This window comes from Ostrinia furnacalis, unplaced genomic scaffold, assembly GCF_004193835.3.
Source record: "Ostrinia furnacalis isolate ACB-3 unplaced genomic scaffold, ASM419383v2 OfSCF3837, whole genome shotgun sequence".
NCBI classification, from domain to species: Eukaryota; Metazoa; Arthropoda; class Insecta; order Lepidoptera; family Crambidae; genus Ostrinia; species Ostrinia furnacalis.
The window spans coordinates 160548-188094 of record NW_021134076.1 but is presented as its reverse complement, the minus strand read 5'-3'; the positions used below and the strand labels follow the sequence as shown (position 1 = coordinate 188094).

The 27547-nt window shown below is 36.0% G+C and overlaps 1 protein-coding gene across 1 annotated transcript in view; it reads left to right on the top strand.

Moving 5' to 3' along the window:
- Positions 1 to 27547, top strand: part of nAChRalpha1 (nicotinic acetylcholine receptor alpha1) — a 102163-nt gene that overhangs the window by 37579 nt on the left and 37037 nt on the right. The window contains exon 2 of the mRNA XM_028312214.1: positions 11975 to 12019. Coding sequence (XP_028168015.1) covers positions 11975 to 12019 — 45 coding nt within the window. The remainder of the gene's footprint in view (positions 1 to 11974; positions 12020 to 27547) is intronic.

The window sequence follows — 27547 nt, the reverse complement described above, 5'->3', positions numbered from 1 at the left end:
ATCAAATTACTTTTGTAATTTCCATTTTTTCCTAAGTTCAAAGTGGAAAATTTTCAGGCAGTTAAAAGCCGGCGCCATTTTGCGAGCGTAACGACTCTCCCCCGCATTGGGAAACGATTTGTCGATGACAAATTTTTATTCACAAGTTTTCTCGAGGACTACTAAAACTAACGTGCGCGATTATGGCGAGCGATACAGGAATAGACACTCAATTTTTATGCTGTGTTGTTATAATAAGTATGTAGATTTCTGTCTTTTTGCAGTTTTTGTAACAACGGTTATTTTAAGTTTTTCTAGAATAAAGATAGTAAAAAAAGATACATAATGGTCAAATTATTAACCACATAACTTTTTATATTGATTCAATCAAATAACGCTTTCTGTAATATATTTTTTGACCAAATTGAAATTTTTGATCGTTTTAATTAATTTATTTAGAAAATAATAAAAAAATATTGACATTCTCCGTTCTTACTTACATCTTTTCGTTTAAAAGCATAACTACCTACAATAGGTTTCAAAACGAAAACCCGACCATAACTCACGAACGCCGTCCCTGGCTTATCTTTTTATTCATAAAAGATTCTTTCACCCTGATTACAACCGTAAAAGCATGCCAAAAATTCATTTTACTGCACCAAAAACAAAAGTACCCGTAACGATGATCTACAAAGAGGATCTTGGCTATTGTTAATAAAAAAGATGTCAACTCCCCTGGCTATGTTGATTTATGGCTTCTTTTGTGGTATAATAATGGGATCGTGTTATGTAACGCCAGCCAAGGGCTCATTAAGCGACTAATAATAAATAACCTCGGAATTGCCGTAGTGATGTAGTTGTTAGGGAATAATAAAGTAACGGTTACAGTAATTAGCTACTGACAGTTGCTGTTTGTGAGATATAAGAAATGTTGTGGTTCATTAATACAAGACTTAATTTGACGTTGTGTTACTGTAATATTAATTCTAAGCTATGTATGTAAACTCTAGCATAATAAGTTCTTATAACGCTCTTATTTTCATGAACAAACTATTAATTATTACACATATTTTATATAACCTAGTATGTAATAATAGTAACATTGATGACACTTTACATTAAATACCGTGACGTGTAGATTTCCTGCATTTATTTATTCTATATAGGTATAGTACTAATATTATTCTCTACATTTGGAAAAAAAATCCGGTATAAAAATCTATGCAAAGTATAACTTCTAAGTTTTGAATACTTTTAACTGGTTACTATCAATGATAATTTTCTTATAATGTCAAGAAAAATCAAGAAATCTTTTAATATTCGATGAATATTAATGTTTTCAATTAACGCGTCTCACAAATTGTATGCTCTTTGAGCTGAACATAGTGATAATACCTATTGTAACATATCACCATTTCAATGATTCACAATAAAGGTTTTTGTATTTTGTGTTACTGTTTTTATGATAAAACTTTCATGACTATTTTCACAGTCTATCGATAAAAAGTACTAACGTAGCTCATCACTACGGCATGATTTTTCTATTTCAGCTGATTTAGACGTTTCCCGCCGATTCTGATTCTTCAGCCATAGTTGGGTCCATAGCGCGGGAATCGAGTTAGTGTAAATGTTTGGGCGGCCTACATCGGTTCGGTTTAGACACGTTTAGGTTAGCGAGTGCTGGCTGTTTGGCAGCATTGCGTTTGCGTGGTTTACTCACTGATACAGCTTAATCGAGTTGCACTCCAAAACGAATCTCTGACTTCATCGAATAGTCACAACGTGGTTTTGTTATATGCGTGTTTTCGTTAACAATCATTTAACTATTCCATTACTAGTATTTTAGAAATGTCCGAAAATAAATCTTGTCTGGTCTTAACGTAATCCTGCGCTTAGGGAAAGAAGAAACTTGACAGCTCTGTCAAGAACCATCTACAAAAGGCGCTACCCACGACATGAACATTCTATCTTTGTTTCCTAATATACGAAAACTAGCGGCCACCCGCGATTTCGTACGCGTGTTAATTATTTATGTTTGCTTCAAAGATTAACTTTTAAAGAATGCCACGTGCCAACAAATTCGCCTTTAAAACAATAAATCTCATATAAAAACTCACCAATTTCAGCTAATCACCATCAACACCCCAGTAAATTAGTTTCACTTCGTAAATGAGGTTGCTTTTTACAGTNTTTTTACAGCACCCCAAAAAAGTATTGACGCGCCCCAGCCTCCCCTCAGCAGGCAAATGACTTCGACCACACTCCCGCTGACCCGACCGATCCAATTACAAAGTTTAATTACTCATCAGGGTGTAGTTTCAGAACACAGATGTCGCTACTCATGCTACAGATAAGAGCTTAGTTAAAAATTTACGAGCGCTCCCGAGCACATTCCTTCGGAAGACTTTAGGCGGCCTAGATAAAGTATGGTGAATTATCTTTTGTTGCTCGTTTCAAGGTTGAATTCCTGATATTTACTAAAGAACTGGCATCCTTAATGCGAAAGTTTGTGAGGGTAGATGTACCTATATTTGTTCGTCTTTCACACAAAAACTCCGTTTACGTACATACATATTTTTGTTACAAAATAGTAAGTATTAAGTACATGCTAGTATTTAGTATGATGTGCCATCATCCGTGCGTGTAGTTAGTAAATGCTCAATAAATGAAGTAGTATTAATAATGAATAATGAAGTAGTATATTATTATTATACATAAAATCTATGACATGGAACTGCCATAACTAAATTACAAGTCTAATTTAAATGCATTTCTATTTGCCTGTTAAATTTCAAGCATAACCCACGGAACAATATTTGGGTGTGATAGATTGAGTGCCCTTAGTGCTCTTAATGCTCTTAGTCAAGCTGANAAAAAAAAAAAGCACATTCCTTCGGAAGGCTTTAGGCGGCCTAGATAAAGTATGGTGAATTATCTTTTGTTGCTCGTTTCAAGGTTGAATTCCTGATATTTACTAAAGAACTGGCATCCTTAATGCGAAAGTTTGTGAGGGTAGATGTACCTATATTTGTTCGTCTTTCACACAAAAACTCCGTTTACGTACATACATATTTTTGTTACAAAATAGTAAGTATTAAGTAATATGCTAGTATTTATTTTGATGTGCCATCATCCGTGCGTGTAGAGTTAGTAAATGCTCAATAAATGAAGCAGTATTAATAATGAATAATGAAGTAGTATATCTATATATATAAAAGAAAGTCGTGTTAGTTACTCCACTTATAACTCAAGAACGGCTGAACCGATTTAGCTGAAAATTGTAAGGGAGGTAGTTTAGAGCCAGGAGAAGGACATAGGATACTTTTTGTCCCGTTATTGATTGCCATTAAGGCGGAACAAAGTTCGCCGGGTCAGCTAGTTATACATAAAATCTATGACGTGGAACTGCCATAACTAAATTACAAGTCTAATTTCAATGCATCTCTGTTTGCCTGTTACATTTCAAGCATAATAAGCAAGGAACAATATTTAGGTGTGATAGATTGAGTACCCTTAGTGCTCTTAATGCTCTTAGTCAAGCTGAAAACCACGGAAGGTAGAGATTTGGGTAAAAGGCTAGTTCTATATGATGAATGGATGTATTTGTCATCATCATCATTTCAGCCATAGGACGTCCGCTGCTGAACATAAGCCTCCTCCAATGACTTCTATGATTAATTTCAATAACTGAACGGATTTTTATGAAACTTTACAGTTGTATCGTATACATCAAAATATGCATTTATGCTATATAAATAATATAACTATGTTACGAAACCACACGGGCAAAGCCACCTTCAAAGGCATCCCAACTATCCCAACTAATATATATTATAAATGCGAAAGTAACTCTGTCTGTCTGTCTGTCTGTCTGTCTGTCTGTCTGTCTGTCTGTCTGTCTGTCTGTCTGTCTGTCTGTCTGTCTGTCTGTCTGTTACGCTTTCCCGCTTAAACCTCGCAACCGATTTTGATGAAATTTGGCATAGAGATAGTTTGAGTCCCGGGAAAGAACATAGGATAGTTTTTATCCCGGTTTTTGAAACAGGGACGCGCGCGATAAAGTTTTTCTGTGACAAACAAAAATCCACGCGGGCGAAGCCGCGGGCGGAAAGCTAGTAAATAATATAACTATGTTACGAAACCACACGGGCAAAGCCACCTTCAAAGGCATGTAATATAAACCCACCCAACTCAAGCCGGCGCATCAAAACGCGTTGACAGCGAAGCCCAAGCTCATACGTCATCCAAATCCTACTTGATACGGTATTGAATGGGGTTTTACGGGGTTTATGGCCATTTCGATTATGTCCAAGCCCGGACGTACACCTTCATAGGAAGGAATGTATTTTAAATTAGATTTTTGGACAACATTAGCACGTATTTTTGGTGGGAATTATGTGCAGTCAACAGCATAATAAGACGACTATCATTCTCATTGCTATAATATAGTCCCTGATAATAATAGTAAAAAAAAAACTTCATAATAGACTTTTTCTAGCCCTTGAAAATTGCCTAATCATACACGCCGCGGCGCCAGGGGTCGACGACAAGTTATTTGAGACTTAAACACATTAGAAACATGGAGTGTTCCCACTTCTGTTGAGTCAACTAGGTAAGACCAACCGCGGTCATCTTGACCTCATAGATACCTCAAATTAGTCCTCAAAAGAGAAGCAACACTTGACTAAATATTACCTACAAAAACTCTATTTCTAAAGAAAACTTTTGTTTATTGATCGTAGATCTCACAGCATACTTTCAAAAGCCATACGAGCAAGTTTGACTTTCAATTTACAAAAGTCTAAGCTGACACAATAATAGGCTGGCTGGATAAAAGTTGTCCCTTTCCCAGCCAATTACGAAGTTTAATCAGCGCATTTGTTGACATCCACTGACATTCGTGTCCATCATAAGCTACCCGTAACTAGTTTCAGCTAGTTTTAGCTAGTTGTCAGCGTATGCTAAAGTTGGAACGCTGTATTGAATTCTAAAGCGCGGTCAGTTTGCAACTTGTCGCGTATTTACATCTGCAAAATTTTAGATGCAGTGTGGATACGATGCTAAAATACACTTTATTAGGTTGGATTGTTTGTCAGTTATTACCCGACTGCGCCAGAAGGAGGGTTATGTTTTTCGAGTGTATGTATGTTTATTTCTTTGGCACGGCCTACAACCTAAACAGCTTGGCCTATTTTAGCGTGAGTGAGTTTAGGTGTCGTTAGATTCGTCTTAATTGTGAGAGTGACACTGGCTATATTAAAATTGGAAAAAATCTAAATGGCCGATTTTAGACACCATAATGTCTTCAAAAAAATTTTTAGAAAGTGAAAGTTGATTATAATTTTATATCTAAACACTAGCTCAAGCTGAATATTGGAGAACAAAAATTAACAAAATATAATAAAGTATCTAGAAATGAGATAACCTATAACCCAATTTTTTGTTATTGGTTCATAACAACACCACCTTGAGCAAAATATGTCGCAAACATCGTGACAAAGTTATAAAACAGATAGTTTGGGTGATATCATAAAATTTACTTACGATTCCGAGTCTTCAGCGTCAATATAAAAGGCAGTTTAATGCTCAATCGAAACACTGTTACGAAAACAAATAGTCATAATACTTTTTATGCGTCGTTTAGCATTTATGACGTCATCCCGCCAACCCCACATAATCGTTCGCAAATCCTTAGGGTTAAGGTAAATAAAATAAATATTTTTCACAAGAAGAGAGTAACATACGAAAAGAAATTAATGAATAGTCTACTATATAAAAATAAGTCCGGTTTTCCTCCCTGACGCTATAACTCCAGAACGCACGAACCGATTTCCACGGTTTTGCATTCGTTGGAAAGGTCTCGGGCTCCGTGAGGTTTATAGCAAAGAAAATTCAGGAAAAATTTCAACAGAAAAGCGGGAAGGGGGTAAAACGGGATCCACGCGTACGAAGTCGCGGGCGGCCGCTAGTTACTTGATAAAAACTTAAATTGGAACTATTCAAAGTTATCAAAATTGGAAGAAAATGTGGAAAATTTAAAAGTAGGTACGAGTAAAAGCACTTAAACGAAGTTAAGTAGGTACCTACCAACTTAAAGACTTTACAAGATTTAGGAGCACCCGATTAAAATACGTAGGAAACCTTTCTTTAAGCATTCGACACGCAAGAATATTATACGATTAACTGAGACAGGCAGAAAATGGTCTCAAACTGCATCCTAAATATCAAAAGCAAAATCAGAAAAGATGGAAAAGATTTGATAGTTAAAAATGGTTATACCTACCTTCAATCACATAAAAGCCCAAATAGTATAAGCAGGTCATGAATTAGTACAAATTAGGTATAAAAGTTCGCTTATCAACTGAAGAAGGACCGTTATATATCAGACTTTTTCGACTTACAAAGTTTGGGAATTCTACGTAATTCTAGCGGATTGTCAAGGCATAAACGGTAGGTAGGTACATACAATTTTTATTTCATGTGAAAAATTGTGCGAAACTGACCATAGGGAAGCCAGGAGTTATGTAGAGATTCCTATTTCTTAACCGAATAGATATCCGAATTTAATAAAAATTGAAATATTATTCTTCTTTGCAAACTAAATTAAATGAATCTAAAACAATAGCTAGAACTCAACCCAAACCCATAGGCCACACTTTTTACCAATGATCTCAACAGTTCTTTATTATTGACTCTTTCTCAATATTTTTGTAAAAACAATCATAAAAGTATGCTCAAGAGGTTTCATTTGCTTTTTTTATCTCAAAGGTTCTTTATCAGTTTCATAGAGATATTGAGCTTATGTTATAAAATATTTTTAATCAAAAGTTGAAACCATTTTTTTTTCTTCTTTATCACTTCCACCAGCAATGTTACCTACCATAAACTTTACATTCATTTGAATCAGACGAGATTCCGAAAGCATTCTCTTGAAAACTAATTTAATTTCGAATTAAAATAAAATCTTGCAACTATGAATTCGCTCGCTCACAAAAGGCGCGCAAGAAAATATTTCCACTTCCAACGTATGCCAATGCCAATACAAATAAAGGAGAAACACATTCCAAGGATTCCTGAATATCTTCGTTTAGAAGAATCTGTGTTAGCGTCTCTCCGGACTTGCGGAATGCAATTTTATCAGATCCGGAGTCCGGAGTCCGGTAATTANGAACAGAACGGTTTTTACACAATTTCATCACACAAGACATGTCGTATTCGTATTGTTTTTTCGCTGCTTAAATGTTTCAACTGTGTGAAATTTGCACTCGAAGTGGTGTATCAGGGTGTGAATGTGTGCGTGCCGGCCTGTACGTACAGGCAAGCTGGTGTATCCTAATGTCACAGTATTTTGTTGATGAGAATCCGTCCGACTTTTTTTATAGGTCCATGACCTACATACTATTATAATTCATGTGAAAAATTGTGCGACACTGACCGTAGGGAAGCCAGGAGTTATGTAGAGATTCCCATTTCTTAACCGAATGGATATCCGAATTTGATAAAAAGTGAAATATTATTCTTCTTTGCAAACTAAATTAAATGAATCTAAAACAATAGCTAGAACTCGACCCAAACCCATAGGCCACACTTTTTACCAATGATCTCAACAGTTCTTTATTATTGACTCTTTCTCAATATTTTTGTAAAAACAATCATAAAAGTATGCTCAAGAGGTTTCATTTGCTTTTTTTATCTCAAAGGTTCTTTATCAGTTTCATAGAGATATTGAGCTTATGTTATAAAATATTTTTAATCAAAAGTTGAAACCATTTTTTTTTCTTCTTTATCACTTCCACCAGCAATGTTACCTACCATAAACTTTACATTCATTTGAATCAGACGAGATTCCGAAAGCATTCTCTTGAAAACTAATTTAATTTCGAATTAAAATAAAATCTTGCAACTATGAATTCGCTCGCTCACAAAAGGCGCGCAAGAAAATATTTCCACTTCCAACGTATGCCAATGCCAATACAAATAAAGGAGAAACACATTCCAAGGATTCCTGAATATCTTCGTTTAGAAGAATCTGTGTTAGCGTCTCTCCGGACTTGCGGAATGCAATTTTATCAGATCCGGAGTCCGGAGTCCGGTAATTAAAGTCAGGGAATCTAAAGTTGACTCAAACAATGGGTCCAGTGCGAACTACCGCTTTGCTGGTAAGGTGCGACCACACTGTGGACGAGCATTGTTGAACTTAGATAGTTTTGTGGAGAGATGAAATTGAAAATAGCAGAATTGTGTATGTAATTCTAAATGAAAATTGAAACAAGTAAACAGTCTACTTGCATACCGAAATATTGTAGTTCTGAAGCAAACTATAATATTATAGGTATGGGACGTGTTTAAGTGCTCTGAAAAGGGACTATCAAAGAATTTAAAGAGTGATCTTTCACTATGAAGATATTGCTGAAATTATTTCTTCACAAACTTTACATTGCTCACCTTCATTTAAACGTTCACCGCATGCATTTATCCTTCACGGTTTCTTCCCTTCAGTCATACAAAGTTTGTTGATCACGCATCAAACCGAAACCGAAACCGCCAAACTTATTTTGAAATAATAGTTATCTAGTCAACGACTTTTAACTTTTAACTGATTTTAACGTTTGATAGAGTTTTGGCTATTGAGTCAGCTACGCTAAAACCACATTTGTATATATTAATTATCGTGCGAGTTCTTTTTATTTAATAGTGTCTGAATGGCAACAATAAATGCATTTCGATGTCAGTTCATAAAACATACATAGATACTGGAATTTTGTACCAACACTATGCATGTGTGGAAGCCACCTTACTTGCTGTAATGTTGGCCCAACTCTACCAACTTTGTTTAAAATTTCAATTGTTTGTGTTCAGGCTCTAGCCACTCGTTTTAGTGTAGTGTTTTCGGTGCCAATGGTATAACACTCTGACACTTCATGTTAACAACAAATATATTATGTAATTGAGAGTAATTTTACAGCACATGAATGACTGCACGTGATTTACATTTGACTACGGCTTTGTAAAAATTAAAACTCCCTGCACTCTATGGATTTCAGTCGACCAATAGTTAGGCCGGCTTCTGATTTGTATGAGGAGTCGGCTGATACGAAATCTGTGTAATATACGCCCTCTCATACATGCCCATTATTTTCCATACTTATTTATTAACAGCCGAACCAAACTATCGACCGAAAAACGTTCGTAGTATGCGGGGCGTCTTAATTCCCTTCATCGATCCTGTTATCTGATATTTTATTCAAAATTATTTGTTTCAAAGAGTCTATCTTTAGAAAGAAAATCCTCGATAATTGTTTTTGCGAAATCCGCAAACAAAAACTATAAAGAAACCCATAGAATAAAAGGATTCGAACCCACAAAGTTTAATTCCAGTTTTTTCCTGTTCATCCGACCAATGCCTCACCGAATTGGATTTCCAAGGTGCTCCATAAAAGAGCCCGATCATAACCAACCGCGGTATCTTTTATACACGAAAGAACGATAACTTAGTTCGATTGTTCCCAAGAAATTTCATTAAACTGCCTCTATAACTGGGGCGGGACTCATTGAGACTTTAGCGGAGTGTTCCCACTTTCTCTTGCGTGTGTGTTTTCTCTCGTTAATGTTGCCGCTATACTTTTCACTTCGGTTACAGTTGTTGGAGCTGTGACGTGACGTTTAAGAGTTGTTTTTCCGGAGCAATCTCCTGTCGGTTTTCAGTGACTATTGTTTTAACTAAAACATTTTAGAAGAAGCAAACTTACTAAGGGCTAACTGACATTAAGCAGCGATCGTGACGTAGGTATTTACATTGCACACCAGAGTTACCAACGCCCCGACGTGTTGACTAGTTACTCTTAAGCTGGGTTGCACTATCTTACTATAACTTTGACAAACGTCAAAAATCTGTCAAAAACCATACAAAAAGCACCGGTTATCGTCAAAGTTACGGCCAAAGTTGGGTGGTGCAACCCAGCCTTAGATTTTTCGACTTTTCGTAATAATGACACAAAAAATTGTCACAAAAATAAAAAATAAAACGTTATTTTACAATCTTGCAATCGAAACAGTCACACACAAACCCCAGCTCGCTTTCACTTTCAGACTAATAATCACTTTCCATCAAGTGAAGTCATGCAGGCCAAGGGCTTCCTCGTTGTAGTTAAAAAAATACTGAATGACGAATATTACCTTTTATCTTTAACCCATTAACGCCCATAGTGAAACCACGATATATTTTCATAATATTTTTTATTATTGCTACTGAATGGATTACAAGTAATCTATAAACACAAAAAAATATTGAAAAAAAATTAAAAACCTTGAAAAAAAACCCTGTACACAGGTGTGTACAATGGGCGGATCAGGTGACAAATTTCCCGAAGCAAGGTCGCTCTACGCAAAGCGTTTTCAGGCATTTAGAGCAACACCAACGCCCCTACTATGGCAAATAACACACCTAAGAGGGTTTACAATACGGTTATGCCCTCCATTGCTTGACTGTAAATATGATGTTGACGATGATGGCCGCGTCTTCGTTTTATTATTGGGTAAATACGATCTGGCAATAGATCGCCTAAAAGCCAATTGATCCAAGTACGTTGTGTTTTTGGTTTACACGGTAAGTACATATAAGCGCCATGCATTTGAGACCGCCATATCCACTAGTTTGGGTGATTTCATGAGCAGTAGAAAAAATGGGTGATATTTTTCTCCAAGTAGGATTTTCAGCAACTTCGTTACGAGCACGTTTTTGAGCCGGACCAAGGCTTGAAAGAGTTTCTTCATCGCTATTGACCCACTCCGGCTCTTCATCTGAAAGTTGGTCGCGTAATAGCTCGATAGTACCTGGTATATCTCAAAGTACCGAGGAAGTCAAATCATCTTATGCACCTTCTTCTTCATCAGTAACAACAGCAGGATCAGGTGGTACGATGATAAATTTTAGCTCCGTATCGTCATCTTCAGCTGCCATAATGGATTCGATGGCTTCCTCTAGTTTTGAAACTCGTTTTGAGATGATAAACGTTATCTATGTGACATCTTCAATCATCAACCTGGTCTTGAAAAAAATGTTTTTCTTAGTATACATTCACCCACTGTACACAAGCGTGTACACCAACATTCTTGAACAATTTTTGGTATGTTATATGTATATATTTATTATTTTTTTAGCTTATAATAATAATTTACAATGTAAACTTACCTTGAAACGTAGAATTAAATCAAAATAAAGCTAAAATATATTATATCAGTATTATTTCACAACCGGCGCCAGTCACTTTGAGAAAAGGTCGGAAAAAAATGTTAATTAGACATTTATTTTTACACCACCCTCCAACTTTTTTATATTTCTTACCTTGTATCGACATCTAGATTAGGTTTTATCAAGTAATTTGACTTAACATTAGAAGTTGCGTTCAGAAATAAAGTTTAAAGAAGTGTACACACGTGTGTACAGAGGGCGTTAATGGGTGACTAAAGGTAAATTCGAGTCGCCTTGCTCCCGCAAGGTGCGAGGGCAAAAAGGCCCTATAACTTATTTTAGTATTTAACTACATCTCACTGCACAAGCGGCCTGCAAGTTGGCGAAGTGTGAAAATTCACAAAGTGTTACACTTTTAGTAAGTGTTCGCACTTCGGTTGACACCTTTTTGATGCGAAGATTGTGTTTACAACGTCATGTGGTTAAATAGGAGGCAATGCGTTTAGTAGAGGTGCAGAAGCAATTTCGTAGCTTTTATCTGTCAAAAATAGTTTTTGAACATACAGAAAGCAAACATCATCACTGTTTAAATTGCACGCCTTGGCAACCTATCATTAAGGCAGCACTTAGATTAAGTTTAAATACGTTGTAAATATTGATTGGTTGTCCTATTAAATACTTAAATAAAATAAATCATAGCGTAAGATAAGTTTTTAAATTAATTTCCCATTATTTATTTTAAGAAAGTAGGTATATTTGTCATGTATGACATATTTACTAACTGTTATTTTCTCTTCTTTTCAGAATCTTAAGAATCAAATCATGACAACGAACGTGTGGGTAGAACAGGTGAGTTTTTTTTTTAATTATTTATTTACACTGGCGATTTGTCTAGCGATTTCATAATTGGGTCAATAAATACACACAACCTATAAAAATAATATGAGGACAAACGGCACTAAAATCACAGCTTAATCTTAAATTAAAGTAAGAAAACTAAATTCTTCAACAATTTATCTCAGACCGGAACACTGTGGCAAAATTATCAAACGTGCGCAGGACATGTCCCATTCCCGTGACAAATGGCCGACGGGCCTCACGTGACCGCCATAAACACAACGGAAGGATACTTTTCGGAAATAATTTCGGTTAGACTAGCACATTCTCCTTTTTTTACGAACCAACGTGAAATATAGATCGCTTCCGAGGCCGTTGAACGGGATTATTCACTTTTCGTTCCCGTTGAAACTCCTGCGTGGTCTACAGCTTGACCTCTACAGAATTGAGAGGTGACAGAGTTTAACTTCTTCTTCTAAGAAAATTATATGGTTAAATGGTTCTAACCAGCCGATATATTGTGTCCCGAAGTGGTGGTAGAGCAAGCTATAGGGACGTGACGTGAATAAGTGCCTTGAAAAGGACATCGAACTAATAAAGAATGCGAATTTAAAATTTAATAATTATGACTGTTACTAAAAATACGATCAAGGTTCAGTGGCTGGAGAGTAGGTAACTTCATTAAAAAGAGAGTTTGACTCTCTCAAATCAGACGCATAGCTTTTGTTCCTTCATTTTTAAACTCTACCTAATTGCCTACAAGGAATTATTCTGAACATTAGTAAAAATCATCTAGTAGATATTTTATTTCATGTTAGACGCCTAGGCTGCCTTACATCAAGGTTTATTTACAATAGAAAAAGAATAACAATATAGAATTGCTTAGCCACAAAGCTAAGATTGCAGTAGATATTAAATTTTGAACCCGCTTAATATGGACTTTTAAAATTATCTAAAATAAAGAATTTTTAACTAATTTAATTTAATTAGGTACTACAGTAATCTGCTAACTCCTCAACTATTATGTATTAGTATTGGTTGTATTGAGCAGTAAACATATACGCTTCGACTGCAGATATCAATTTATACCTTTTTCTTTTTTTACTTAATAAAATACACAAATCGCCTACATAAAACTATTTATGTATCGTATAAATGCGTGTGTATTATAAACCTTGATAAAGCAAACCTTCCATAATCCTGACGAACACCCAAAATGATACCAGGACATTTATTATTCTCCCGCATTTATTACCCCAAATATAGTAATGCGAGCTTTCAAACAACATATTGATTGGGCTCACGACAGTATATTTCATCTCTTTCATCCCTTACCAAATGATATCTGCCTCTCGCTCATCCGGTTCGCAAAGTTTTCTCTCATACAACTTGTTCCGACAATAAAAATGTTATGACGAAGTTAGGTTTACGGTTTATTTATTTGTAGATAGTTCTCGAGTCCACAGTATATTTGGGACATAAAATAATAATAAGGAGGCAAACAAACTTTGTAGGATCTTTGAGATCGAGTGGAGCTAAAAGTTAGTTTTTTTATGATTCTGATAGAATCTGGACGTAGGTTAACGTTGTTAAAAGTATGTATTAATATGGCACAGTAATCTATTCTATACTAATATTAAAAAGCTAAAGAGTTAGTTTGCTTGAACGTGCTAATCTCAGGGACTTACTGGTCCAATATGAAAAAATATTTTTGTATTGAATAGAAAATTTATCGAGGAAAGCTTTAGGCTATATGACATCACCCTACAGCCAATAAGGGAGGAGCAGTAAAAAAATGTAGTAAAAACCGAAATTCAAACTATTTTCACACACACGAAGTCGCGGGCACAGCGAGATGGATCCAATTGGCACGTGTTTTAAAGGCTATATTGTATATTTAAAGGTTATATTGTATACAAATTCTACAGTTGTTGGCTCTTTTATTAACTCAACAACTTTCTCTTTGAGACTTCATTGTTGATAATAATTGAACGATAAATCTATTGTTTGATTGAATTTAGAAACACACAAATCTGCTTCTGAATAAGTAGCACAGTAGCCATATTTATTGATGTTATAAAGTACTCTCCAATACAAATCGGCTCAATAAAAGATATCGTACCGAAAGAAAGATTACTGAATATTCAATAGGTATCCGATAAAGTCAGATATTTGTGCAATCTATCAAAAATGAGGACATTAATCCTGGAGTCGATAGAGCGCCAACATCCCTTATCAGGGCCTAAATATTTTTATAACATTAGTATACGCCAGCTTCCAGGATCGTGCAATCCTTTTTAGTGATGGGGATAGACAGCTAATTTGTTAAATGAATTTATCGATAACACGTTACTTGATTCTTGATTTTGATGTTCAAAGAAAATATCGGAAAAGTCAAGTAGCTTTGTTTGCTTTCCGCACCATAACATGAGAGTACTAATAAAATGAAGGCGAAAGCATTTGAAATTTAAAATACTTGAAAATTTTAAGTCTAGAAGTGTATAAAATTATGATATTCAAAAGAGAAAAATGTATGATTTATAGGTTTTAATCATAAATTTAAAGATAACGTTACCGAAATCATCAAAAAATACTTGAAACAATAAGGCTGGGTTGCACCATCTTACTTTAACTTTGACAAATGTCAAAAATCCGAATACAAAAAACACCGATTATCGTTAAAGTTACGGTTAAAGTTAGGTGGTGCAACTCAGCCTAAGTAAGTCGCATTTCTAAGGCTGAGATGCAACACCTAACTTTAACGGTAACTATGACGATAACCGGTGCTTTTTGTATGGAGATTGACAGATTTTTGACGTTTGTCAAAGTTAAATTAAAATGGTACAACTCAACCTAAATGAATCGCTGTCGACTCGAAGACGGCACTAAGCATAGAGTGGTCGTTACCGACATCGAAACATCGATGTCGAACAACAGACATCGATCATCCCTACACCGAAGGGTCTCTCTGTCCCTTGCAGTACACCATAAATCATACAAGCGGAGCCCGGTTAACACATTTTTGAACGGCCATGTTGGGTGTTTTTTTCGCGATATACCTACTCACGACATGGAAAGTCGATTATAATTTGTGAGGGCTTTTTCACTTGAGGTACGAGGCGTTAATATTTTGGAGGTAGGCGTTTTAAGGGGCTGAAACGAGTAGCGACTGAATAATAGGTATTTTACTTATAAAATAAGCCATTTATCGGAAAATTTTTCTTTATGGATCCTTTCTAATATTTATTTCTTATCTACAATTTAATTAACTTTAACATGTTTTTAAGTTGTGACCCTCATTGTTACAACAACTCTTATGATTTAAAAGCCATGTTTTGTTGTTCTCGATTGGAGCAATACGATATTTTTTGATCATTTAATATCAGTCGACTCGCCAACTGTATCCATTTCTGCCTTCAAAGTAAACAATACCACAAGAAACCCTTTAAAGCCTCGAATAAATCATTCGTAGATTACCGACTGGTATTTTTGCGGTGAGCCAAAGTTTTAAATGGAATTTAACTTCGCCAAAGCCAAAGTTCTCGAGTTAAAGGTGAAATTGACCTTAAGACTTTTAAATTAAAAGTTGCGTCCATCGAAAATGAGCGGTTGAAAAATCTCATTCTGTTTCGCTTTGACGACGTCTAATAACGAAATACCGTTAACAATAACGTTAATATTCGACGAGAATTTTATTACGTGATGTTTTTTAAAGCGGCCATTTTAAATGCATTCTTTCCGCAAATTCTTTTTCGGTCTCCCGCCGGGCGGCAAAGTTTGCGGAATTTTTGTAACGGAAAATACCTAGTAGCAACACTCATTTGTTTTTTGCTTTGTTCTGTATTTGAATTTGGAAGTTATTCCTCCGTTACTCATCGGAGGATTGTTTTCGTAAACAGAAACAGCACTTGCGAAACTTTTTATTGTTCAGCTATGATTTTTAGTGCTCGTGAATTGGATGGTGCTTTAAAATATACAATTTTGAATTGTTTTGGTAAAAATAAGTTTGTGTTTAGATTTAAATATTTAGATTTGCATTCTGTTTATTATTGTGCACTATAAAGTTTGGTATTTAGGTACTCCTACACTTATTTTAACAAGCCGTTTTACAAGTTATGACAATAGCTAAGAATTTATTAACAACTTTACCTAGATATCTTATTGCATTTAATATTTTTAATATGAATTTTGAGCTACTTGATTCAAAGTGCTTTTAAGCTGTTTGTCCTATGCCAAAAATGGTAAATTTTACCACGCCCACATTCTAAGCCTTCAGAAAACTGAAGAATAGACAAAATCTTACAAAAGCTCTATTCCCCAAAAGATGCACTTAAAGCCGACGCGGTCAATTGTAAAACTTGCCGCCGTCAGCGGGGGCGATGTCACTTAATATTCCCTTTTCCCTTCACTAAATTACGGGGCATTTCATTCGACCGGATTCGGTGTAGTGCCGCCGAAAATCGATGGCCAATTTAATCGATTGTGTTCAATTGAAATAAAAAAAAAGATTTAGGTCTTTCTTTAGGAACTTTATTTGAAATTCAACTTTACATTCGTCAAACTTTTGCCCGCGTGCATTTCAGTAAGCCTATTAACTTTATACTAATAGTCTGATTTAAACATAATTTTTACACGCTTGTTGTTTTTCATGGAAATCCATTCTGTAGTGTTTGCGTGAATCACATTTATAATTGTAGTAAAAGACTTAATTTTATTTCATTGACTAAGCTAAATTATCTACCTCCTCATGGTTAATATCAGGTTTCTTAAATTATAATCGTTTTATTCGATATGATTCCGCAATCAATATTATATTTTTTATATCTTATCAAAAGTAACTACAGATATTTTATTTATTCTCGTATTTTATTTCATTGCATGAATGAATAAAATATTAACAAATAAGCTTGTCGATTTTTATATTACAAAAGGTCCATCGGTCCTATCGATTTTCGGATACACTAGTTCATTCAGCCCGATTATTCGGCCATAGTGAATCGTTCGTCTCGAAATTTGAATGGTACGGTCGAACGCGCGCTGTTTTTCGGCCATGCGAGACCAATTGTTTACTATTACAAAGGGAGGTGGTTATTGGAATTTTATTCGTGTAATTTTCGTGTCCTTTTGACGCCGATTTTCAGATCGGTGCGTTCGCAATCAATTGACTGTGCAAAGATATGACGATTTCGTAATTTCATTTATTTTTTGCTTATTTTTACTTCTTTTGGACTGTACCTTTTGTAACAGAATGTATAAGTATCTGATAGCTTTCAAATTCTTAACGAAAGAAATTTTGGAAACTACGAGAACAAGAGTGCTTTTTTTCTAGGTTCTAAATTGTTAGCTGGCTTAATTGACGCTACTTTTCAATTACTCAATAGTTGAGCTATCTAATTACCTAATCCTAATACCATGTTTTCAATATTTTCCATTAAAAGTATTCTATGGCTTAAACTAATTTCAGCCTTAATACTATTCCATTTATAGAACAATAATAATTATTATAGAAGCAATAACAGAATCTTTTCTGTTTTTTGTGTCTTTAAAAGTTAACTTTTAAAAAGTTAATAGTAGAAAAAAGGAATGTCAACTTTTTTACGATACGAACTTTTTTATCGTTTTAACGCGGCACATTAGGATGGGGCGAGAGCTTAATAATATTTTATGGGGGTATATCGTATAGTGGCCTCCTATTATGGAACTTTGGAAATAAAATTGTTGGGGTCCACACTCCACATTACAGGTGGTTAGTTTAGACTTAGAGAGACTGATTATTATCTAAATTTATACTTATAATAAATCTGTAGAGAGGTCAATTCTGTACATGAAATATATTTTCAAAATAATTATAAGGGTGTGATTAGTGATCGACACTGATGCCAAAAATGCAATGGGAGTTAGCGGGAAAAAACATTTGTATGAAAAAATCTAAACCGCGTATGAAGGGGCTAAAAAAAAAGAAGTATTGAATAAAAAAGAGCCTTGTCATGTAAAATTCGATTGTTTTATATTATACCCGCTAAAAGCATCCATGACTCCAGGTAAATAAATGCTTGTGCTCACCATCATCATTATCACAAAACAGTCTTTGACCTCTAATTGCCTTTAAATATTGAAATCTAACCAACCCTATCTACACTTGAAATCGAACGATTTTCAGCGTCGTTTCAGTCTCTAAGAGGACCATTGTTCTAGTCCAATTAAATTTTATTTCACAATTAATCATATCCGCACCGATATCTCGGTCGTCAATCTAAAATAATAAAACGTAAAATCGGAACGGTTACGTTTTTCGATTTTAACCCCCATTTAAGGCTGACAAAGTGGCCGTTTTGGGGGATGGGCAGTTGTTGACTCAGTCGGGCCACGGGAAATTGCGGGGCCTTATTATGTTCCGAGGACGATTCAAGTCCGCCACTGTCGGGATCGTAAGTTAGATGAAAAGTCGAAGTTATAAAATCTTTTACGAGTGAGTTCGAAAGCCGCGATTTTCATTTGGTTTCGGCGACAAATTGGTCGAGTGATGAGAATCGATTACGTCAATAAACGGTTGATGGAACAATACTTCAACTCTTCCTGGTAGCTTGTTTAATCTATACTAATATTATGAATGCAAAAGTAACTCTGTCTGTGTCGCTTTTACGCCTAAGCCACTGAACCGATTTTAATGAAATTGAGTCCCGGGAAAGGACATAAAGATAGTTTTATTCCGGTTTTTGAAATAGGGAAGTGCGCGATAAACTTTTTCTGCCACAGACAAAATTCCACGCGGGCAAAGCCGCGGGCGGAAAGCTAGTAAACATCTAAAGGTCATTGCACACTTATCAACCCGGAAAGGAATCAACACCGTATCGCCTTTCGCCGCGAGGTGAGGCGTTTATGTTACGTAGCAGTACGGAGTTTCATACAAAGAATACTGACCGCATCAAGTTGATTGTTACGATTTCTTTCTGGGTTAATAAGTGTGCTTCGTCCTTATTCCAACTACTCACGGTACCACATTGAATTCGTATACCTTGACGTGCTGTCGTAAACTCATTAAACTTCACACCTGCGATCCAATCAACTCTCATTAAACAAAACGCAACCTTCCCGAAGTTGTACGTAGACGATTTTAAATTGAGTTATGGCTACAGTAATTCACGAACAAAGTATTCGCCAAGCCAAAATAATAATTGAGTTTCTACATGACGCTTGCCAAGAGTCCGCGCCAAGTTTCTTTTCAGGGTTGGTTTTGTTGACTTACTTTGGTTAGCTATAGATACTGGGAATTTTATTCGGTGGTACCTATTTAACCTTTGATAAAAGATACCACTAGCCTCAGGAAATAATAAAATATCCTTGGACATTTTACACCGCAACATTAAATTAATTTAGTCTAGAAAAAAACTTATCTCAATATGGCATCGAATAGTACGGGCGGCACTTTATGCCTAGTCTGTTAGCAATATTGTTTTAATTATTTTACTAAAGGTAAATTTAAAAATAAATTGCACTAAATTTCCTTTAAATTGCAATAGTTAAAGTTCTACAAAAATGAACAGTTTTCGTTTCCTTGAATTTTTAAAAGTGAATTTTCTTCTGGTCCACCCTGTATAATAGTTATTCGGTCAGCCATTTTTGAGATATCAAAGAGATAAGGTAAACCTAGACCGTGGCAAGCAATTCTAGTCGACATAGAAATAAAAAAAATAAAAATGTTATCTCTGAAACTTTAACAACCCTACGCACGTTTTTAAAGGCATTATTTTCATTACATACATATAACAAGTCTTTCTCAATGTTATCTCTGTTAATTGGTTTCCTAATTTCACCCTTACGTTTTATCTTGCTGCAATCACAAAACTACATAAAAACGCCACCCAAAGTGCGTCTTCGTACATCGAAACAGGGTTTATTCTGGCTTGTATTAGAATAACACACGCAAGTAACGGGTGTGTTTATTTTACGATATCTCACTGGAATGGGTCTGGGTTTATGAATCATTATAAGGTAATTAATGTGCGTTTATGGAAGACATAGGTATGAATTAACACTTTCCCAAAGTCATACTGGGATGCTCCTAAAATTAGCGAAGGAACGCCTAACGTCTCTTGGATAGGGCATTACGTTTAACGATATTACGGTGCCTAAAAGTTATTCGGATAATTGCTGTGTAATTTGATATGGTTTTTTATTACAGTACATTACGTGAGTTGTAAATGAGAGATTTTTTTTAAATTCGCCATTTTTATTTCGACGTCTTTTGTTTTTGCTTATTTTGATCGAATTTTTTTTTTACATTATCCACATCAAGGAAGCTCTTGGCCAGTATCTCACCTGATTGTAAGTGACGATCAGGCTGAAGGTGGAAGCGAGCTTCACCCGGAATCCTCAACCACGGAGGAACTGGCTATCTTACCTATAACTGCCGGTACACAATAATGCTGTTAACATTGTTGTTATGGCGACAGACTTAGGTAAGATAGTGGTAGCTAGCCAGGCGGACTTAGAACAAGCCCTACCACCAACCAAACCGAACAGAAAAATCTGCCCCCACTGGGAATCGAACCCGGGACCTCTGCGTCTGAAGCAGGTGGTCTTACCACTAGACCACAGAGGCGGTTATCAAATCTCTTAATCAGCACTTAGGCCCATTCCAGGGCGCTTATACACGTCCCAATAGCTTGCCCTACCACCACTGGGCTGGTGCTAAGAAGAAGTGGCGCAAGAAACTCAGTCACCTTGGTCAGCCTCTTTTTGGTCTGTTTGTAATTCTCATTAGGCCCAAAAGTTACCCTCAGTAGGATTCGATTCTACTACCATTCTAGTGTGGCTGTGTGTGTATAACTAAAAAAGGATACCGACTTCATAGTCAAATGCATTGCAATAATTGTCTACATGAATATCTTTTTAGACATAAGGCATTGAGTTATCTCCTAACTTACTCGTACCATACTAACCTACTTATATCAATTTGGTGGGACTTCATTTTATTGCCTGTAATATGTAAGAAGGAAATACGCGCATAAGATACCAACTTTTGCTATAAAATGAAAAATCTGCCAACTTCTAACAATAATGTATGGAAATTTATGTAAACTTTTACATAATTTATGATAATGCATATTGCACTAATGCACTTTCTACCGTATAAACCTATTCCATCTTTAAGAGTTAGTTACATACGAGTATTTAGGGTAGACCGGGGACAATAGTACCATTTTTTGGAAATTGTTCAATATTGAGAAATCTAATGAAATGTAACTTATTCTGTTAGGATGCTGTAAAAACTAGACTCTTAAGCTACAAATTTAAGCATGCAGAGTTGAACTATTATTTCGAATACTTAATGAAAAACGAATTTGAACTGTACGATGTCTCATGTTACAATTGACCCCTACAACGGGTCAATTGTACCAATAATATATGAGGCAATAAAAGTANCGTTTACGTGAAAAAGTTATTACTTTACACTTGTCAGTATTAAATGCTAAACGATTGACAACACTCCATTCTAATACCGCATCAATGTCGCTTTGCAATGCTATAGCGTCTGGAACACTGGAGACACCCAAACAAAGTTTGAGATCATCCGCAAACAGTAGGCATTCAGAAAATTTAACACATGTAGGTAGGTCATTTATAAAAATTAAGAAAAGCGTTGGTCCAAGAGTACTACCTTGACTGACACCTGATCGTGTGTAGTATTCATCAGACTCAAATCCATTCAGTCTTACAAACTGACTTCGATTTCCAAGATAATTGGCAAAAAAATTTAAAAGTTTTGGGGTGAATCCTATAAGAGCCAGTTTCTGAAGGAGAATGTCATTATCCACCATGTCGAACGCCTTTCTAAAATCAAAGTAGGCTGCATCTACCTGATGACCAGCATCCATCTCAGCATGCACATAATCGACATGCCTAACCAGGTTAGTAGTGGTCGATCGTGCTTTCCGAAAGCCATGCTGATCATCATGCAGCAAGTGGTTGACTTGTATGCCGATACGTAGATTCAGAATTGATTCCAGAATTTTTGCAAACACTGAAAGTACGGCAATAGGCCTAAAACCAGAGACATCCATAGTGGAATCCCCCTTAGGAATAGGCGTAACGCGCGATGTCTTCCACAGCTTCGGGTACTTAGAAAGTCTGAGACAGAGGTTGAAGATGTACAAAAGGGGCTCCTGAAGAACAGATATGCAGTCCTTAGCAAGGAACACTGGAATACCATCAGGGCCACCAGATGATCGCGCCTTAATGCGCCTTATTGCTTCTCTTAAATCAGATTTGTCAATAGTTTCTATCGAAATGGCAGTGGCGTCTGCACGTGCTGAACGTGCAGCCTCAACAAAGTCTAGCTGTGGAACCTCACTCTGGAACACCGAGCCAAAGTATTCGGCAAAGGCGTCGGCCGCAGCCTGACCAGTCACTTCATTGCCGTTAAACTTAAAAGCATCGATGCGACATCTCTCTCTCTTCTTATCTTTTACATGCTCCCAGAATTTACCTGGGTCGTTGATAATATTTTTTTGGAGTTCTTTCAAATTTTGCTTATGAGCGTTGTCTATTAATATTTTAACTCGCCATCTATAGAATTTAAAAAGTTCTTTGTTGAACTCCTTACCTTCACTCCTATAGCGTTTCAAATGGAAGTATTTATTCTTAATATTACGTATGATGTCTGCGGTATACCATTTAGGATAAATGTACTGTTTATTGGACGTGAATTTGGTTTTAGATGGTACAAAACAATTTATCCTATCATATAACTTCGTATAGAACAGATCTACAGCTGAATCAGCATCGTCAACGTTAAACAAATCAGACCAATCTATATCAGCTAGCGTCCCGTATAAACCTAAAAGGTCAGCCTTACGCCAGTTCCAATCAGGCCTAGTTTTAGGGCGTACATCAGTAGGTGGCGTGGTTGACAGGAAACCAACTGGAAGTTTAAATCTAACTTCAAGTACAGGATGATAGTGGTCTATTGGTACTAAGGGGTCCAACCCTGTAGACACCATAACCTGCTCGGATTCGAGGTTACTCAACACGAGATCCAACATACCACCATACCTATTTACTACATTATTATATTGCCGGAGATTACAAAAGTCACAAAATAAATTAAAATTCATATTAACGTTAGCACTACATGACTTCAGATTAAAGTCACCTATAACTAAAACATTCATATTCGGGTAGGTACAGATTACATTTTCAATACATGTCAATACATTTAGATACTGTTCATTATTATAATTTGGAGGCAGGTATACAACACAAAATAAACAACTGGTTCCTATAAGATTTACAACAGCTAAAACTAATTCCATGTCGGGTGTAAGACCATCGACATCCTCAATCACTCGAACAGTGAAACAATCGCGTACTGCCAACAGAACTCCCCCCCATCCAGAATCTCCCACACGGTCTTTTCGAACCACAGTGTAACCTGGTGGAAAGAGTTCACCATCCGACACGGAGCTGGTCAGGAATGTCTCGGTCAAGGCTATAATATCATAACTCGACTGAGTAACATTATTAAGAAACACGCTTGTTTTAGACCGCAGCCCTCGAACATTCTGATAGCACAAGGACACATTCTTGATTCGTCTACGTCTCTGACTTTTTACTGTCCTTGACACGAAAGGAGTGACGCCAAGGCTTCACGCAGATGTCTTCTGCCCAGTTATTGGAAGACATAACATTTTCAGCATATTTAGTAGGAACTGCTAATTTAAATGATGCATAACGCCCACGTGGCTTTAAAGCCTCAACTGTACAAATGTCACTATTACAAATAGATTTAAGATGGGCACGCACCTGCTCTACTGTAGTACCTTCCTGTACATAGTAGAGATGGAGATATCTCCATCTCTCGGCAGCACATAGTGACGTGGCTCCGGGCACAGCGGTTCCTCGCAGCACGCCAGGGAGTGAGGTATGCGCACGTTTTCGTCNTCCTGAAGAGCAGATATGCAGTCCTTAGCAAGAAACACTGGAATACCATCGGGGCCACCAGATGATCGCGCCTTAATGCGCTTCATTGCTTCTCTTAGATCAGATTTGTCAATGATATCTATAGAAATGGCAGTGGCATCCGCACGTGCTGAACGTGCAGCCTCACCAGAATCTAGCTGTGGAACCTCACTCTGAAACACTGAGCCAAAGTATTCGGCAAAGGCGTCGGCTGCAGCCTGACCAGTCACTTTATTGCCATTAAACTTAAAAGCATCGATGTGACATCTCTCCCTCTTTTTATCTTTAACATGCTCCCAGAATTTACCCGGGTCGTTGATAATATTTTTTTGGAGTTCTTTCAAATTTTGCTTATGAGCGTTGTCTATTAATATTTTAACTCGCCATCTATAGAATTTAAAAAGTTCTTTGTTGAACTCCTTACCTTCATTATTTGTTGTCCTGTTGACATTCTATTTACTAGGAAAGGAATGAAATTATTCCTAGTACCTATATAAATGGAATCGAAATGTTAAGTTATAATAGATTAAGTTTACTAAGAAAACGATCAATGTTCAAATTAAAATATTCTCTACATTTGGCACATTTACATAAAATTGTCTACACTCAAAAAGTAAAAAAATAATTACATAAGGTTAAAAAATGTATAATGGCTGACGAATAAAAAATGTCTTAATTTTACTTTGAANACTTTGAGTAGGCTGAACCCGTAATAAAATTTGTTTTTCCTTATTTTTTTCTTTGAGCATTGACATAACTTATGTTACTTTTCCATCAATAGAAACGACACGTGATACGAGTAATACACGTACGTATTTTTTTGTTATTTATAGCCTGTATCCGGTTGTAACATAATCATCTCCCTCTTAAAAGGAAGTCCAACGTTTGCCATAGCATCTCATTGTTTTATTACGCAAAATAAGTGCGTCCATTTTCAGGTCCAAGGGGACTACGATACTATTTAATAAAATAAAAAACTCAGTTTAAAGGAATAAATTATTCAGATTTGCCAACTAAATTCTATCTTCCAAAAGCTGGCATCCTAATTCCCTTTGGGAGTCCCCTCGTTATAATTTAATCACCTGTGATTCTCAGCTACACTTTACGTAAACGCGTAGGCTGTTTGCACTCGAGTACAAATTAATAATTTGCCTCTGTATCCTTGGCGAGACGCTGAATGAAATTAACTATTGTGTACGAAGCTCTTTCACCTTTAAAATGTAGGCATTTTAACTGATGATTTTAGATTTCGTTTGAGAAATTTATTGCTTTACAGCCTTGGTTCACAGCCTAAATACGAAATACAATCCGCTTTGAACACCCGGACCCTTCGAAAAGGAATTTGGATCTTATTATTAGTATTCTATTCTTGGATTAGTTTCAGTGTTTGTGTAATACCTATTATCATTATCTTATTGGATCAAATTAATGACCAAGCACGTGTAACCTATAACGCATTTTATTACATACTAGCTTTCCGCCCGCGGCTTCGCCCGCTTGGAGTACATTATATAGCCTATAGTGGACCCGCCCTCGTTTTATTGTTTATTTTTTTCAAAATAATATTTAGCCTATGTTACTCGTGAATTATGTAGCTTTTGAATGGTGAAAGAATTTTTGAAAACGGTCCAGTAGTTTTTGAGCCTATTCATTACAACCAAACAAACAAAGTTTTCCTCTTTATAACATTAGTGTAGACGATTTGATAATAAAATCAATAAAAATTACCAAAAAGCAATCAATATTGTGTTGAGCAATTACTCTAAAAATACTTATCTAAAAAGATAATTTATGCTTTGATATATTTTTTTATGAAAAACTGCAAAAGATTTTTGAAAAATAAGACTTTTTAATATGATATATGGTATTAGACAAAAATACAGCTTAATGTCACAATACACCTGCCAGCGACATCTAGCAGCTACGTTCGTACTTAAATCATCAGTCTGAAAATGTTTTCACAATTTTCTTGTACACTGGCGCCATCTAGAGGAAAAGCGTGTAACTAAACTGCCCGACAGAAACTGTGGGTGCGGTGAATGTGGGAAAAAAAGCAACTGAAACTAGTCCATACCAGATTTAACAGGTGGCGTTTTAAATGAGTTTAATGTGCTTGTTATTTTATTTATTAACTACATTTATAAGATTTTAGATCGAATTAAGAGTCGCCTACTCTTAACGCCAGAAAAATGTAAGATTCTACCTCCAAGGACTGTATACCCCTATATGAGGGGGATTTAAGGGTCAACTGATTGGTAAAATCATCAGCAACTCTAAAAAAGTTGCTTTTACATTCCTTGCAAAAAAATGTGCGTGGGAAATGTGATAGATTCATCCAAGAAATATCTGAACTGAACAATGCATTTCAGAGAAAATGCTGTTGTCACCCATAAGAATTATGTTCAAACTCCAAACGACGACGCTTTTTAGTTGTGAACTTTCTGGAAATCGTAGTTGTAGTGAATTTATCCAAATACCTAAACCAATAAAGCTTTGCATACACAGTGTTCGTTACGCTCCGTAAATTCAAGTCTTATCAGCGAAAGCTCACTGCAAATACAAAGCTTTAGAGAAATCTAGATGTACTAGGAATATTAGTTAACGTGACGAGAAAATAAATTAAATTCATTAAATAACATACTATCGAAAGACCAATTGACATAATAATCTAGCCAGTTTTTAGTGACAGTGATTTTAAAAGTTTGAGATTTGGTTGCTAAATACTTTTGAAAACCGTGATTGCTTCTATTTAACGAGTGAATTATTTGAATTAAAATAAATATAGTTTACTAAAAGATAAATAAATAGTATACTAGTGTCTACTAGTAGTCTGTTTTATAGTGGAGTCTATAATTACAAATTAAAAAACACTTCATAGAATTGTCCAAAACTATCTTTACCAGTTCCCTAGTCCTCACGCACTTGACCTACTCCAAATATTAATAGCCCCTCTTAGTAAAATGGCCCATTAGTTTAATTATTTCAGCCTTATCCAGTTCTATATATCATTTGGGAGCTCAGTTACCGGCAACTAGTTTATTCTAGATAACATCTCAGGTGCTGTGCGTCACCGCTCCGGTTAGGGCTTGCACCTTGTCCTGGATCGTCATGTGATACAATGTTTCATGTAAAATGTGATAATTTTGACTGGCTTGCTTTTACATAATAACTACTAAGGATTGATAAAAGCCCTTCAAAAACTATTGTTACTTGAGATTTTCAATACAATAATTGAAGTAAGATTGAGAAGTAACAGTGATTGGTTATTACTTGGGTCATAGCGAAGTTTGGCCGAGCAATCTTAGTGAACTCCTGCAAGCTCTTATATGCAGGCAGATGAGGTTGTGTATGGACAGAGGTGTTGGGGTCCATATTATAGGGTTTTCAGCCGAATCGTTCGTTGCCTTTCGGGTTGTTCTGAAGTTTAACTTGACTAATAATGGGCACTGCTTTAAAGTCTGGCATTTTCTGGCCGCTGAGTCCTGCCTCTTCATACCCTCGAATCACAGCGCTGTTGACCACAGCGCCAGCCCTGAACACGTGATCCCGCGCCCAGAGCCTGTTCTTTGTCGTCCGGTC